Source organism: Rhinoderma darwinii, assembly GCF_050947455.1.
Source record: "Rhinoderma darwinii isolate aRhiDar2 chromosome 5 unlocalized genomic scaffold, aRhiDar2.hap1 SUPER_5_unloc_50, whole genome shotgun sequence".
In the NCBI taxonomy this organism is placed as follows: Eukaryota; Metazoa; Chordata; class Amphibia; order Anura; family Rhinodermatidae; genus Rhinoderma; species Rhinoderma darwinii.
Window position 1 is genome coordinate 177632 of NW_027461810.1, and position 17419 is coordinate 195050.

Below are 17419 nucleotides of genomic sequence, written 5' to 3' on the forward strand. Positions count from 1 at the left end.
TATTGTATAAAAAGAAAAGGAATAAATCTTCAATGGGGGGAAAAAGGTGATCCAGTAAAAGAGCAGTGTCAAAATGGGGAAAAGTAATTCCTAGCTGTTGTCCTGCAGTTGTATTTTCTAATTTTACCATTTTTAGATAATATATCGATTAACTTTTATTAACTTTATTTTAGGAGAGAATTGAAAATAAGCAGCTATTCCAGCATTTATTTTCACGTTATAAACTTACGCCGTTTACTATGCAGCATAAATAACATATTAACTTTATTCTATGGGTCGGCACAATTACGGGGATATCAAATATGTATAGGTTTTATATGTTTTCCTATGTTTGCACAATAAAAACCCTTTTAGAAAAAAATTACCATATTTTTCAGACTATAAGACGCACCTGACCATAAGACGCACCCAGGTTTTAGACAACAGAAAATAAGAAGAAAATTATTTGTTAAAAAATAAGTTATTCTGCTTCACCACATTCTGAGAGGCAAAATGTTTTTATATTTTTTTCATCGATTGAGCGGTGTGAGCTTATTTTTTGCGGGACGAGCTTTAGTTTTATTGGCACCATTTTTTGGTACATATGATTTTTTTTATTTCATATTTTAAGCACTAAGGTGACCAAAAAACAATTTTGAGGTTTTACATTTTTAAACTCACCATGCGAGTTAAATAATGGTATATTGTAATAGATCGGACTTTTACGGACACAGCAATACCAAATTATTTTATTTTTTTACATTGTGCTTGGAGAAAAATGGGAAAAGGATTTTTTTTACACTCCTGAAAATGTATCTAACATTTTTTTTTTTTTACACATTTTATTTGTTCCCCTAGGGGACTTGAACCAGCGGCTACGTGGTTACATGTGGAGTTACTGAAACTACGCTGTTTCCCTAACTCCCATAGTAGCGAATGGCAGTTACGGAAGGAGCGTAGCATGCGAGCTACGCTGTTTCCTTAACTACTCTTCAGTTTTATGGGAGTTACGGAAACAGTGTAGCTCAGCGAGTTACGCGGTTTCAGTAACTCCACATGTGATCAAGTGGCCGGGAGAGCACAGAAAGCTAGAACGGGGTTTAGGGGGCCTCATCCTAGAGATAGGTGCGGGTCCCAGAGGTGGGACCTGCATCTATCTGACATTTATGACATATCCTGTGGATATGTCATAAATGTCCTTCATAGAAAAACCCCTATAAATGCTGCTGTCGCTATTGACCACGACATTTAACTAGTTAAAGGGGTTTGCCATAAAACACATTTATCCTCTATCCACAGGATAGGGGCTACATGTGAGATCTCTGGGGGTCCGACCGCTGGGACCCCCCGCGATAAGGAGAACAGGGGACCACCCAAAGTGCTACATGAGAAGCCTGGACTTCCGGGTTCTGTGTCCGGCTTATCTGTTCCGCAGCTCCATAGAAGCTCTATGAAGCTGCCGGACACAGAACACGGAAGTCACAGCTTCTCATGCAGCGCTCTTGGTAACTTTCAATCCCCGTTCTCCTTATCGATCACACATGTATCCCCCATCAAGTGCATAGGGGATACATGTGTTTTATAGCACAAGCCCTAAACTGCCAGGAACAGCGAAATTTCTGTTCCTGGCCGTTAGTGCAGCGTGTCAGAAGCTGACATCTGCAGTGTATGGAGCGGGCTCAGCGCGCAAGCCCGCTCCATACATCACCCCCCTCCAGCTCCTTGACGTGCCGGCACGTCATGGGTCGGGAAGGGGTTAAGTAATGACGCAGTCATGGGCCTGGCGATGCCGGTGCCCTTGACTGCGGACTATAAGACGCAGGTACTTTTTAGCAAGATTCATTCTTGCTAAAAACCGCGTCTTATAGCCCGAAAAATACAGTACTTGTTTTTGCATCGCCGCATTCCAAGAGCCGTAAATATTTTATTTTTCCGTCAATGTGGTCGTATGTGGGCATGATTTTTGCGGGCCAAGGTGTAGTTTACATTAGTACTATTTTGGGGTACATAGGACTTATAGATTAACTTTTATTTAATTTTTTATGGGGGGGAATGGGAGAAGAGAGAGAATTTTCTAGTTTTTTGTGGGTTTTTTTGGACGCCGTTCATCCGGCGGCATAAATAATGTGTTAATTTTATTGTTCAAGTCGTTATGATCGCGGGGATACCATATATGTGTATGTGTTATTTGTTTTGACACTTTTACTAAATAAAAGTTTTTTCATTTTGACTGTAAACATTTTTCACAAATTTTATTTAACGGCTTTACATTTTTTTTTTTTGTCCCACCAGGGGACTTTACCATGCGATCTGCTGATCGCTTATATAATTATTTGGTATACTTAGTATACCAAAGCATTATTGCTTGTCAGTGAAAAACTGACAGGCAATCTATTAGGCCATGACTCCGGCATGACCTAATAGGCATTTACTGAAGGCAGACCTGGGGGCCTTTGTTAGGCCCCCGGCTGCCATGGAGACCCGACGGCGCCCCGCAATTTCTTTGCGGGGGCGCCGATGGGGTGACAGAGGGAGCTCCCTCCCTCTGTCAAACACATTAGATGTTGCTGTCGCTATTGACAGCGGCATCCAATGGGTTAAACTGCCGGAATCGGAGCGCGTTTCGATTCAGGCAGTTGCGGAAAGAGCCAGGCGATCAGAGGATGGATATAACCATCCTTTTGCGGGAACTAACTCCTGCGCAGGACGGATATATCCGTCCTTTGTCGTAAAGGGGTTCATTGTGAGAGATCCTCTTTGCTGTCACCTGATTGCTTCTAAAATTAAAAAGACTCTAAAGACACTTGTACACATAAGAAACAAAAAAAATTGCTATTGTGGAGAAGTGGTGGCGTCATCAACAATTACTTTTTTTACTTAACACTATAGTACATATGGATTTAAAAGAGCATATGGATGCCGCTCTAAAGCAATGGAACAGGCTTCCTTGATAAATGTAAGTTGTTTCTTTTTTTTTTACCTCAATGTAGGGCTGGGCGATTTTGCCAAAAATGTAAATCATTATCTTATTATTTTATTTTTTTAACACTAAGGGCGATTTCCGATTTGAATCTCGATTTTCTTATTTTTTTCCCATTTATTAAACAGTAATACCAAGAGATAATTAAATTATTTTCCTTATATAAATAGCTTTTTAACATATATTGCTATAATAATTGTACGTAACTTCACAACTTTTAACCTCTGCAAATACTTTTTTTTTATTTTTTTATCAGAAATCCAATTGGAAAAACGTGTATTTAATTGATTATAACTTCTGTGTTCCCCGGCAGGGAACAGGTTAACAGAATCTATAATCAATTATGCACGGTTTGCATTAACAGCCAATCTCTGCCCGTCACCACCTCTCCGACATTGCAGGTGAGAGCAGTGTAAATTTCAGCAGGGCCAGGCGGATAGCGTCGAGTGGGCACTTTGGGGCGAGATTACATCATAGTGTCTGAAGCGTGAGCAGGAACCTCTGCAGTACCGGCCCCACCATGTGTTTTAAATAAATAACATTAAGGCCGGATTCACACGACCGTGATTGGACCGTGAAAAACAGTCCGTGTGTCAGTCGGATTTCCCGGCCCGACCACGGTACATGTGAATGGAACTCCTGGCATCATAGTCATTAAGGCTACAATCACACGACAGTGCAAGAAAAATGGCCATTAAAAACTGATCAATTGTCAGTTTTTCATGTCCATTTAGCATCAGTGTCTCCAAATGGATTTCCTTTGTCAGGGTTTTTTTGTCCCAATTCCCTGAAAACGCCACAGTGCCCACATAAAGTGACACAAAGCCCACATATAGTGCCACTAAAAGGGAGGTGGTGGTGCGATCTGCAAGTGGTGGGTGCTGCTATCTGCAAGTGGTGGGTGCTGCTATCTGCAAGTGGGGGTGCTGCTATCTGCAAGTGGGGGTGCTGCTATCTGCAAGTGGGGGTGCTGCTAACTGCAAGTGGGGGTGCTGCTAACTGCAAGTGGGGGTGCTTGTGCGATATGTACGGGGGTGGTGGCGCCATCTACAGCGGGGTGGTGGTATCTAAAGGGCGGTGTGGCTATATATATATATATATATATATATATATATATATTTATATATATATATATTTATATATATGTTTATTTCAGAACAGCAGTTCCGAGGGGAAGAAGGGACAGAACAGAGAGCCGATGGGGACAGAAGTGGGGGTGCTGGTGCGATATGTACGGGGGTGGTGGCGCCATCTACAGCGGGGTGGTGGCTACATCTACAGGTGGCTATATATATATATATATATATATATATATATATATATATATATATATACTAGGGAGTCCCTACTTCCCAATTCAACTGCTGTTCCGTACTGTATCATTTTTTTTAGTTCAGAACAGCAGTTCCGTGGGGGAAGCAGGGACAGAACAGAGAGCCGATGGGGACAGAACGGGGAGCAGCTTGTCAGATGGGGCAGACCAGGCAGTGACAACGTGTTGTGGGGCGAGCTTCTTCCTGCAGCACGGCAGCGCGACTAAAGAATCGATTCAACGATTCTGTTAAAGAAAACAGAATCTTCAGAGGCCTTGAGGGCGAATTAATAGATTTTAATTAATCGCCCAACCCTATCTCAATGCTTATAGGGCAAGCATAAGGGAACTGGCATGGGATGTGATTTTTTACTACTGATGTTTCTCTTTATGCAGCTTCCTACAAACAAAATGGATAAAATATTTTGCACAAATTCACAATACCTGAATCCTCATTTGCGGCTGCTCTGGCTTCCTTGCGTATAGCAAGATATTTTTTCTTCCGTTCCATTGGCACCTTTAGATCAGAATAGAAAAAATAACAACGGTACAATTATTCAGTATTGCCTAAATTCTTACACCATGTTTCAGCAGTGCTAATTACAAAAAAAGGCACAAACAGGATAGGTACCAAGACAAGTGTAAACAAGTGGGATTAAGGCACACTGGGACACTGGGATTAAACGTGGCAGTCAAGTAATGTGAAAATAGCAGTTACAATGCAAATGATATTATTCCCCTATGGGGGAAAAAGCCTGCAAATTTTCCACCGATACGAAATAATAGACGTTGCAGAGCGATTTTCAGGACACTACCATGCGATTTTTATTCGTGAGGTCCCAGGCCATTGAACTTAGGATCCATTCACACTACCATTATGGTACGTTTAGGACTCTTACATCAAAGGAAGTGGTGAACGAGAGTCCAAACAGAAAGTATCGCTTCAGTTATAATTACCATTGATTTCAACGGTAATTCTTTTGTTTCAGTTGCTTTCCGTTTGCCTCCGTTCGCTAGGTTTCGAGTTTTTTTCATGGAAGCAAAAGTGCTGCAGACTGCACTATTGCTTCCGTCAAAAACAGAAACCTAGCGAACGGTCGCAAATGGAAAGCATCTGAAACAAAAGAATCATTGAAAGCAATGGTAATTCTAAAAGGAAGCGATGCTTTCCGTTTGGACTCTCGTTCACCACTTCCTTTGACGGAAGAGTCCTAAACGTACTATAACGGTAGTGTGAAAGGAGCCTAAGTTATAAAAAAAAAAGCTTCAAAATAATGGATGTAATGAATAAGTTCACATGAAAAAACGTCAGTTTTTAATGACTGATTTTCATCCATGCGCGACCCGTTTTCACATATCCGTCAGACTTTGAACGGGCTGTTCACACTGCCCATTAAAAAAACAGCAGTGTGATTGGCCCCATAAAAATACATTGATTTTTAACAGCCATGTGACATCCATTTTAGAAACACTGTTTGTGTGAATAAGGCCTAAGGCCACATTCACACGAACGTGTTTTTGCGGCCGCAATTCCCCCGAAAATCCACGGAAGAATTGCGGCCCCATTCATTTCTATGGGGCCATGCACACGACCGTAGTTTTTGCGGTCTTTGCATGGCCCGGGAACCCGCACCGCAGAAAGAACGGGCATGTCCTATTACGGCCGTCTTCTGCGGTCCGGGCTCATTGAAAACAATGACGGCGGCCATGTGCATGACCTACGATTTGCGGGCGGCCCGCAGCTGACAGTCCGCAGCCAGCCGACCCTAAATCACGCCCGTGCACAGGGCTACGGTCGTGTGTATGAGGCTAAGGGTGAGAAGCAGACATGAGCACACTTCCCATAAGGGCAGTACCTTACAGCAAACTATTCTAATTGAATGTGTGTGCTTACAGAACAAATAATCCACAGAAAATAAACTTTTGAGGGTATAATTGTACAATACTGTGTTACTGTTATCTTTGCATATTCTGGATAATATGCGGCATTGCCACGAATAGGTCTGTGAAGAATGGATACAGTATTAATGAATTTTCAAGTTTCTACCCCTTAAATATAAATAATAAATCATATATATTTTTATAAAGGATAGTCTGAGCTTGCCATTATCCTAATTGTTTTCCTGTGGTATTATTATTGGGATATTTAGCACTGGGCACTATGATTGATTTACAGGATTGTCTCACTTTTTTGTTGTGATATATATACATGCACACATACACACACACACATCACAATTATATGTAAAAATCCCTCTTGAAACGTATTAATAAAATATATATTTATTACATAGTCCTCAGCATTCACGATCACTTTCTTAATAGAATCATACAGCGGCTAAAAACTCCTCCCACCCGGCCCAGCAGTAGTAGGCAGGGAAACCGGTACCACGGCCTAAATTAGGAGATTGCTGCCTTATTCAGGAAGAGTGGTCATTCAGCAATGTGTGGATGGGTGAAGCAGGAGTTACAAGCTTTCATTATGAGTCTTTGCATGTTATGATATGTTAAATACTTTTGTGTCAAAAAAGACAAAAGTATAATAGGTATGATACCTTTATTGGCTAACCATAAAAGTTCTATATGCAGCTTTCAGAGCGCAGAGGCTCCTTCTTCAGGCAGTTTACAAATGAATGACTTAGAAAAAAGCACAACATTTAGATGTTACACCAAGACAATTAGTACATGAAGTGATATATCATTAAGATAAGCCGGGGCAATAAAACTGAGGTTATAGGGGTGATGACTTAGGAGTTAAGGCATCTGGAGTCAGTCTGATGGGGGACGTGATGTGTGTCCATGTAGTGGCTCATAAATCCTGGTGTTAGATTGAGGCCTTGTGTCATCACCCCTATAACCTTTTATTGCCCCGGCTTATCTTAATGATATATCACTTCATGTACTAATTGTCTTGGTGTAACATCTAAATGTTGTGCTTTTTTCTAAGTCATTCATTTGTAAACTGCCTGAAGAAGGAGCCTCTGCGCTCTGAAAGCTGCATATAGAACTTTTATGGTTAGCCAATAAAGGTATCATACCTATTATACTTTTGTCTTTTTTGACACAAAAGTATTTAACATTTCATATTGTCTCTGGCTAACACGGTACTACACTATTTTTTACTGTACTTCATGTTATGATATGTAACCCCATAATGATGCAGCCTAGTTATGTCCTTCGGATTCGGAAGCCATTTTTTTAAATCTACGTGTTAATAACTTTAAAATGCTTTTATCTAATCAAGCAATTCCGAGACGGTTTTCTCGTGACAGATTGCATTTTATGTTCGTGGTAAAAGTTGGTCGATACATTGTTTTTGTGAAAAACACCAACATTTTGAGAAAATTTAGAAAAATTTGCATTTTTTGAAATTTAAATGCATCTTGCTTGTAAGACAGATAGTTATACCACACAAAATAGTTACTAGTACACATTTCCCATGTGTCTACTTTATTTTTGCATAATTTTTTTGAACATCCTTTTATTTTTCGAGGATGTTACAAGGCTTATAAGTTTAACAGCATTTTCTCACATTCTTAAGAACATTTCCAAAACCTATTTATTTAGAGACTAGTCCAGATCTGAAGTGGCTTTGAGGGGTCTATATATTAGAAACCCCCACAAATCACCAAATTTTAAAAACTGCACCCCTCATGTCAGGTTTGAAGAGGTCTTGTGGTGCAAAAACATAGGAAACACCCCAAAAAAACACCATTTTAGAAACTACACTCCCCAAGGAATTAATCGAAGGGTATAGTGAGCATTTTAACCACACAGGTTTTTTTTTTGCTGAATTTCTTGGAATTAGGCTGTAAAAATGAAAATCTAAATTTTCTAGATTTTCACAAAGAATAGAGGAGAAAAGGCACTCCCGAGTCCGGTAACACTCCATATGTGGTGATAAGCTGCTGTTTGGATGGACCGCAGCGCTCAGAAGGGAAGGAGCGTCATTTGGCATTTGTAGCTCAAATTTTGCTATAATGGTTTTCCCCCAAAACTGATTCCATTACGGAAACTACACCCCTGAAGGAATCTAACCAGGAGTATAGAGAGCATTCAGACCCCATTTGCAAAATGTATTGGAATTAGGCTTTGAAAATAAACAAGGGATAAAAGAGAAAAAGCAACGCAACACTTATAAAGCAATTTCTCCCGAGTACGGCAATATCCCATACGTGGTCATAAACTGCTGTTTGGGCACACGGCAGGGCTCACAATGGCAGAAGCACTAGATGGAATACCTATTTTGCTGGTTTGGTTTTTGGGTGCCATGTCGCATTTGCAAAGCCAGAGGGACCAGTACAGTTGAAACCCCTAAGAAGTAACTGCATTTTGGAAACTATTCCCATCAGGCCATTTATCTAGGGGTCTAGTGAGTGCGGATGTTGCTTGGTAGCAGTTCTGTTTGGAGTTTTACTAGTATTTCAGTTTATAATGTGGGGGCATATGTAAACTGTGCGGAGTACATAAGGGCATAATAAGGTAGTATAATAACGGGGTAAATAAAAAATAATTCATGGATGTGTGGTCGGTGCCGCACTGATAAATGGTGCCCAATCTTAACACCTTTATGGAACTCCCCTCTGCACCTTTTGTGCTGCCATATTCTGAGAGCCAGAATTATTTTTTTTTTCAGAGAGCTGTGTAAGGGCTTACTTTTTGCGGCACAATCTGTAGTTTTCACTGGTACCAATTTGGGGTACATGCAACTGTCTGATCAGTTTTTAGTCTAATTTTTGAGTGGAGTAGTAACCAAAAAACAGCAATTCTGTTTTTTCAAGGTGTTAATTGTGATCTATAAATGACATATTTACTTTAATCTGCGGGTTGATACGTCTACGGCAATACTAAATGTATAATTTTTTTCTGTGTTTTATGGCGTTTGCACAACAAAATCACTTTTTTTAAAAAAAAAATAAATCATCATTCATCTTTTGTGTTACCATATTCTAAGAGCCATAACTTTTTTTTTCCCCCCGATCAAGAAAGCGGTGTGAGGGCTTGTTTTTTTCAAACAAAACTGTAGTTTTTATTGGTACCATTTTGGGTACATGTGCCTTTTTGATCCCTTTTAATTCCATTTTTTGGAAGCTAAAGTGACAAAAAAAAATAGCGATTCTGGTATAGTTTTTTTATTAATTTTTTTAGGGCGTCCACAAAGCGAGATAAATAACATTATTTTTATAGTTCAGGCCGTTACGGATGCGGTGATACTAATTATGTATAGTTTATTTATTTTTTCTAATTATTAGGACTTCATAAGTAATAAAGGGCGATTTTTTATTTTACTTTAACCCCTTAAGGACGCAGCCTAGTTTGGGCCTTAAGGCTCAGAGCCCATTTTAGAAAGCTGACATATTTCACTTTATGTGGTAATAACGTCGGAATGCTTAAACCTATCCAAGCGATTTGGAGATTGTTTTCTCGTGAGACATTGGGCTTTATGTTCGTGGTAAAATTTGGTCGATATATTCAGTATTTGTGAAATATTTAGAGATAATTTACAAAAAATAGCATTTTTCTGAATTTAAATGCATCTGCTTGTAAAACAGATGGTTATACCACCCAAAATAGTTACTATTTCACATTTACCATATGTCTAGATTGTCAGTTTTTTTTAACATTGTTTTATTTTTCTTGGCCATTGCAAGGCTTAGAACATAAGCAGCAATTTATCATATTTTTAAGAAAATTTCAAAAGCCTTTTTTTTTTTTTTTTAAAGTACCTGTTGAGTTCTGAAGTGGCTTTGAGGGGTCTATGTATTAGAAACCCCCATAAAACACCCCATTTTAAAACTAAACCCCTCAAAATATTCAAAACAGCATTTAGAAAGTTTATTTAACCCTTTAGGTATTTCACAGGCATTAAAGCAAGGTGGAGGTGAAATTTGCAAATTTAATTTTTCTTGCTGAATTTCAATTTTATTCCATTTTTTCCTGTGACACAGAAGGTTTTACCAGAGAAACACTACTAAATATGTATTGTCTAGATTCTGCAGTTTTTAGAAATGTCCCACATGTGGCTTTAGTGTACTCGTGGACTAAAACACAAGCCCCAGAAGCAAAGAAGGATCTAGTGCATTTTGGAGGCCTCTTTTTTATTAGAATATATTTTAGGCAGCATGCCAGGTTTGAAGAGGTGTTGAGGTGCCAAAACAGTAGGAATCCCCCAAAAGTGACCCGAGTTTGGAAACTACACCCCTCAAGGAATTAATTTATGATTGTTGTTACAATTTTGACCCCACAGTTTTTACACAGCACATATTTGAATTGGGCTGTGAAATAAAAAAAAAACAATGACATTTTTTCCAATAAGTTGCCATTTTTCATCAAAATTTCTTATTTTCACAGGGAACAAAATACCCCATTTTGTTGCCCAATTTCTCCTGAGTGCAGCAATACCCCATTTGTGGCGATAAACTGCCGTTTGGGCCCATGGGAGGCCTCAGAAGGGAAGGAGCGATGTGTTCTTTGAAGTGCAGATTTTGCTGGATTGGTTTTCGGGTGCCATGTCGCATTTGCAGAGCCCCAGAGGTATCAAAGCAATGGAAACCCACCAGAAGTGACCGCATTTTGGAAACTACACCCCTCAAGGAATTCATTTATAGGTGTTGTGACCATTTAGACGCCACAGTTTTTTCACAGAACTTATTTGAATTGGGTTGGGAATTAATTAATAATTAATTTTTTCCAAATATATGTCGTTTTGGCTAAAAATTTCTTATTGTCACAAGGAATAAAATATCCCATATTGTTGAACAATTTCTCCTGAGTAAGACAATACCCCATTTGTGGTGATAAACTACCGTTTGGGCCCATGGGAGGGCTCAGAAAGAAGGACCACCATTTGGCCTACTGGGGATTTTCTGGTGCGAAGTCATGTATGCAGAAGCCCCTGAGGTACCAGTACAGTTGAAACCCCCGAGAAGTGACCCGGTTTTAAAAACTACACCCCTTAAGGCATTCATCTACAGGTGTAGTGAGCATTTTGACCAGAGACATACACCCCATAAACTGTAATGTGGGTTCTCCCGGGAATGGAAATACCCTCAATGTGGCTGTTATCAGCTGCCTGGGCACACAGCAGGGCTCAGAAGGGAAAGATGAGGGGGATAAGCTGTGCGGAGTGCATCAGGGTAAGTAAAACTGGGGTAGATTAAAAATCAAGGGATGTATGATAAATTTTAAAACACTTTCATACAGAGCCCTGGTTTTTCGGGACACGTGTCACATTGATATATTGTGTCCTTCCTTATCCCCCTCTTATAGCAGACTTTGCACCTCTTTTGACTTTTTCCCTTCTTGACCGTTTGGGGAACTTCTCCTGGAAAGTGTTGCCCTGGTACGATGCATGAGGCCTCGCTTCCAGAAGTACTGGGTGCTCCCCCTTCCTGGTCCCTAAAGATTAGGTTCGTGATAACCACCTCTTGAAATTCCAGGAAAGTTCCCGTTTGGCCTGTACATCGACGTAGCACATACGCATTGTACAATGCCATCTGTATGATGTGCACGGCCAGTTTCGTATACCACACCGCATGGCGCTGTAGGACTTCAGGACTTGATCTGACAAGTCCACCCCTCCCATGTACCTATTGTAGTCCAGGATGCAGTCTGGTTTGGGGATCTCTGTACTGGTACCTCGTACAGGTACCTGGGTACTGGTGTGGGCATGTATTGTTGTCAATACAAGGACATCTCTCTTGTCCTTGTACTTGACACACAATATGTTGCTGCTAAAATGTGCCCTGCTCTCACCCCTTCTTGTTTGCCCAGAGTCTTAGGGAGGCCTCTCAGATTACTTCTAGCAGTACTTCTGGAAGTGAGGCACTTGAAGAGTGGGACGCCGGTATAAAAATTATCCAGGTAGGGGCGGTAACCCTGGTCCAGCAGTGGGTGCACCAAATCCCACACAATTCTTGCATTAATGCCCAGTAAGGGGGGGCATTCTGGGGGCCGAATACTGGTGTCCTTCCCTTCATATATCTTCAAATTTGTAGGTATACCCTGATGCACTCTCGCACAGCTTATACATCTTCACGCCATACCTTGCCCTCTTACTCGGCAGGTACTGGCGGAATTGAAGCCTCCCTTTAAAATCTACAAAGGACTCATCAATAGAAATACACTTCTCGGGGGTGTATGCTTGGGAAAACCGGGCACTAAAACGGTCTAATAGGGGTCTCCGTTTATACAAATGGTCAAAACTGGGGTCATCTCGTGGTGGGCACTCATTATCAGTATAATGTAAGAAGCGAAGTATTGCCTCATTTAAATTTTTTTTAGATTCCAGTTCAGTTCTGAAGTTGCTTTGAGAGGCCTATATATTAGAAACCCCTATCAAACACCACATTTTAGAAACTAGACCCCTCAATTTATTCACAACAGCATATAGAAAGTTCATTAACCCTTTAGGTGTTTCACAGGAATTTAGAGCAAAGTAGAGGTGAAATTTAAATAATTATTTTTTTTTTGTCAGAAAATCCTCTTTATTCCATTTTTTTTCTGTAAAACAGAAGGTTTTACTAGAGAAACGCAACTCAATACTTATTGCCAAGGTTCTGCAGTTTTGAGAAATATCCCACATGTGGCCCTAGTCTGGTAATGGACTAAAGCACCGGCCTCCTAAGCAAAGGATTTTGAGGTCTCCTTTTTATTAGGCACCATGTCCGGTTTGAAGAGGTCTTGTGGTGCCAAAACAGTGGAAACCCCCCAAAAGTTAACCTATTTTGGAAACTAGACCCCTTGAAGAATTCATTGTAGTTTTCATGGGGTAAATGCGGCTTTTTGATCAGTTTTTATTCTATTTTTGAGTGGCGTGGCGACTAAAAAAAACAGCAATTCTACTATTGTTTTTTTATTCTAGTTTTTTTACAGCGTTCACTGTGCGCTTTAAATGACATTCGCTTTATTCTGCGGCTCAATACGATTACGGCGATACCATATGTTTATAGTTTTTTTTATGTCTTATGGCGTTTGAAAAAATACTTTTTGTAAAAAATCCTTAACTTTTTGTGTTACCATATTCTAACTTTTTTATTTTTCCATCAAGAAAGCCGTGCGAGAAATTGTTGTTTGCGTAACGAACTGTAGTTTCGATCAGGACCATTTTTAGGTAAATGCGAGTTTTTGATCTCTTTTTATTCCATTTTTTGGGAGGTGAAGTGACCAAACAATTGTGATTCTGGTGCAGTTTATTATTATTTTCTTTTACGGCGTTCACCGCATGGGATAAATAACTAAGTCATTTTGTAGTTCAGGCCGTTACGGACGCAGCGATACCAATTATGTATAGTTTATTTATATATTTTTATTAATAATAAAGGACTGATAAGGGAAAAAGGGGGATTTTTCCTTTCTACTTTTAAAACTTTTATTTTCTTATTTTTACACAACTTTTTTTACTATTTGTTTTTACTTTATTAGTTGGTCCCACTAGGGGACTTGAGGGCAGGAGGCCCTGATCGCCAGGGGCGTAACTAGTTAAGACTGGGCCCCATAGAAAATTTTTGACTGGGGCCCCCCCTCCCCTGGGTGTCACACAACCCCCCGTGTAGATAGTGCCTTTTTTTACAGCACCCCCTGTAGATAACGCCATACAGCCCCCCCTGTAGATAACGCCATACAGCCCCCTGTAGGTAACGCCATACAGACCCCCCCTGTAGGTAACGCCATACAGCCCCCCTGTAGGTAACGCCATACAGACCCCCCTGTAGGTAACGCCATACAGACCCCCCCTGTAGGTAACGCCATACAGCCCCCCTGTAGGTAACGCCATACAGACCCCCCTGTAGGTAACGCCATACAGACCCCCTCTGTAGGTAACGCCATACAGCCCCCCCTGTAGGTAACGCCATACAGCCCCCTCTGTAGGTAACGCCATACAGCCCCCTCTGTAGGTAACGCCATACAGCCCCCTCTGTAGGTAACGCCATACAGCCCCCTCTGTAGCTAACGCCATACAGCCCCACCTGTAGGTAACTCCATACAGCCCCCCTGTAGGTAACGCCATACAGCCCCCCCTGTAGGTAACGCCATACAGCCCCCCCTGTAGGTAACGACATACAGCCCCCTCTGTAGGTAACGACATACAGCCGCCCCTGTAGGTAACGCCATACAGCCCCCCCTGTAGGTAACGCCATACAGCCCCCCCTGTAGGCAACGCCATACAGCCCCCCCTGTAGGGAACGCCATACAGCCCCCCCTGTAGGGAACGCCATACAGCCCCCCCTGTAGGGAACGCCATACAGCCCCCCCCTGTAGGGAACGCCATACAGCCCCCCCTGTAGGTAACGCCATACAGCCCCCTCTGTAGGTAACGCCATACAGCCCACCCTGTAGGTATCGCTATACAGCCCCCCCTGTAGGTAACGCTATACAGCCCCCCCTGTAGGTAACGCTATACAGCCCCCCTGTAGGTAACACCATACAGCCCCCCCTGTAGGTAACGCCATGCAGCCCCAACCCCCCAAAAAAATCCGACCTATAGTGTGTCCTACAAAAGACATGTATCCCCTATCCACAGGATAGGGGATACATGTGTGATTGCTGGCAGCGATAGGGAGAACGGGGGACCGAAAGTCCCCTGAAGTTCTCCATGACTAACCTCCGACTTCCGGAGTCTGCTCAGTTAAATAAAAATGAAAGGAGCGCTGGTCGCGCATGCGCACAAGCACGACCGGCGCTCCATTCATTTCTACGGAGCTGCAGACAGACCCCGGAAGTCCGAGGTTTGTGATGGAGAACTTCAGGGGACTTTCAGTCCCCCGTTCTCCCTATCAATGCCAGCGATCACACATGTATCCCCTATCCTGTGGATAGGGGATACATGTCTTTTGTAGTAACAACCTCTTTAATGGCAGAGCGGGGAGATACCTCCCTGCTCTGCCATAGTGTTCAGTGGCGTCGCGCTGTAGTAGCCATAGCGGCAGCTAGCGGAGCCTTCGGCCATTGTGGGGGCCCATGCCGGCGGGCGACACGGGCCCCCTCGTGCCGCGGGCCCCGTAGATGGCATAGCCGGACGCCATTGTTAGGCATCCGGTTGCCATAGCCCCCATCGCCGCCCGCTATCATGTAACGGGCCGTCGATGGTGGTTTAACTCTAAAAAGCCGCAATCACTATTGAACGCGGCTTTTAAGGGGTTAATCAGCGGGGATACAGCGATCGGTCTCCGCTATAGGAGCTGCGGCAACCGCTGTACAAGATAGCAGCTGTTTTACTTGTGGGGGCGCCAATGGTGCCCTAACCCCATAGATGCCGCGGTCTCTATTTACCGCGGCATCAGAGGGGATAATCGGCGGGTTCCACCGCGACCTGTCCCAGGGGAATAAGACTGTGATAACTGCTGCACGAGACAGCAGTTACCACAGCTCTTAAATGTGCCGGGGGGGGGGGGAGGGGGGGACTACAGTACTGGTTTCTAGCTCAACGTACTATTACTGAGCGCGAACGATGCGCTCAAGTCGACGTAATATCACTGAGCTATGCGCTAAGGGGATAAACATCTTTTTACATGGAAATACTGAACCGAATCCCCCCCCCCATCCAATGCTGCCCTCAGATAGGGTAGCATAGGAGACCTCCTAGATCCGCTTTAAATATTACAGCAAATAAAACCTACGTAGATTATATTGTCATTTTAAATTTAAAAAAATAAAACCTGTACGTGTTACAATGTATGTACCTCTAGCTCTATCTTACCTCAACTTCTATTGGAAAGGAATAGTGGCGCTTAGGATCGATTATATTTTCAAGTATGAAAACATTCTAAATGTTGGGGAAAAAAAACAGAATAGTAGGTTAGAGAAATGATAATCACACAGGTAAAGGACTATTTATAAAATGTTTAGATATAATTGAATTATAAAGTTGTTACACCTTGAGTGTATACAACGAGAAAAATGAACATATCTAGACACAATGCACAAAAAACAGTTATGGTTTTAAATATCGCTACAAGTACCGGTTGGACGTTTACATCATCAAAATTATTATGTATACGCCATTTGCTAAATTTAAATGATCACGGTTCCAACGTACTTTAACCTCTAAGGGTATGTTCACACGGCCGAAAAATCGGAAGCAGAACGCCTCCAAACATCTGCCCATTGATTTCAATGGAAAAAACGTCGTTCTGTTCCAACGGACCGTTTTTTTACGCGGCTGTTATGAAAAACGGCCGCGAAAAAGAAGTGCATGCCACTTCTTGGGAAATTTTTGGAGCTGTTTTTCATAGACTAATGAAAACCGCTCCAAAAACGGCCTTAAAAAACGCTGCGAAAATCGCGAGTGGCTTAAAAAACTTCTGAAAATCAGGAGCGGTTTTCCCTTGAAAACAGCTCTGTATTTTCAGATGTTTTTGAGTTTGTGTGAGAACATACCCTTAAAGGGCTATTGGAGCCTACAGTAGTTTTAACATATAAAAGCTTGACTGTTTCCGTCAGCCCCACAGACTTTGAATGAAGCGGCACCACGCTAGACCGGCCTCCGCTTCAAACACCTCCTCATTGCCATCTATGGCAAACTGTGTGGGTCCCAGCGGTCGGACCCCCACCGATCTTGCATTTATCAGCTATCCAGTAGAAAGGTGAAAAATACTGTAAGCTGAAAGACCCTTTTAATGATGGTCAACAGAATAGTAAATTGCAGGCAAAAGTCTGCAGAGGACCTGCGCTGTACTACTACGGCGCTCTGATTGTGTGGACAATGTACCCATATGATCAGGAGCTTGACAGCGGCTGGGGATAAAAATCTGCCAATGGTCATGTAATGGAGAGTTTTTTTAAAGCAAATTGCAGCCTTTGATGCATTTGCGACTTTTCTAACTCCTAAAAATTAAAACATTTGATACATTTCTATCCTTTATTTTAATTATAAACCAGCACTACATTTTGTCCCCCAGGGCATCCAATCTATAATTATGAGTATATTTCAGCAATTACCTTTTCTTTCTTTTCTGAGAAAAGAAATGCCTGATAGAATTTGCTCTCAGTAAAAGTACATGAGCCAACTGCTATAGCACAGTTATATGCTGCACAATGATACAGCCTCCTCTTCTCCAGGAGCTGAGTTTCCCCAGACATGTTCTCTGTATAAGCATCATAACATGATCTGTACATACAGGAAAACAAAATTCAGTAAAATTAGCTAT

At 41.8% G+C, this 17419-nt stretch overlaps 1 protein-coding gene across 1 annotated transcript in view; it reads right to left on the minus strand.

The window, feature by feature from the left end:
• The window catches only part of LOC142696293 (DNA-dependent protein kinase catalytic subunit-like), a gene marked incomplete at its 5' end in the record, with an annotated part of 326262 nt that overhangs the window by 73321 nt on the left and 235522 nt on the right, over positions 1-17419 (minus strand). Inside the window, 3 exons of the mRNA XM_075847621.1 lie at positions 4716-4788; positions 15970-16035; positions 17211-17379. Coding sequence (XP_075703736.1) covers positions 4716-4788; positions 15970-16035; positions 17211-17379 — 308 coding nt within the window. The remainder of the gene's footprint in view (positions 1-4715; positions 4789-15969; positions 16036-17210; positions 17380-17419) is intronic.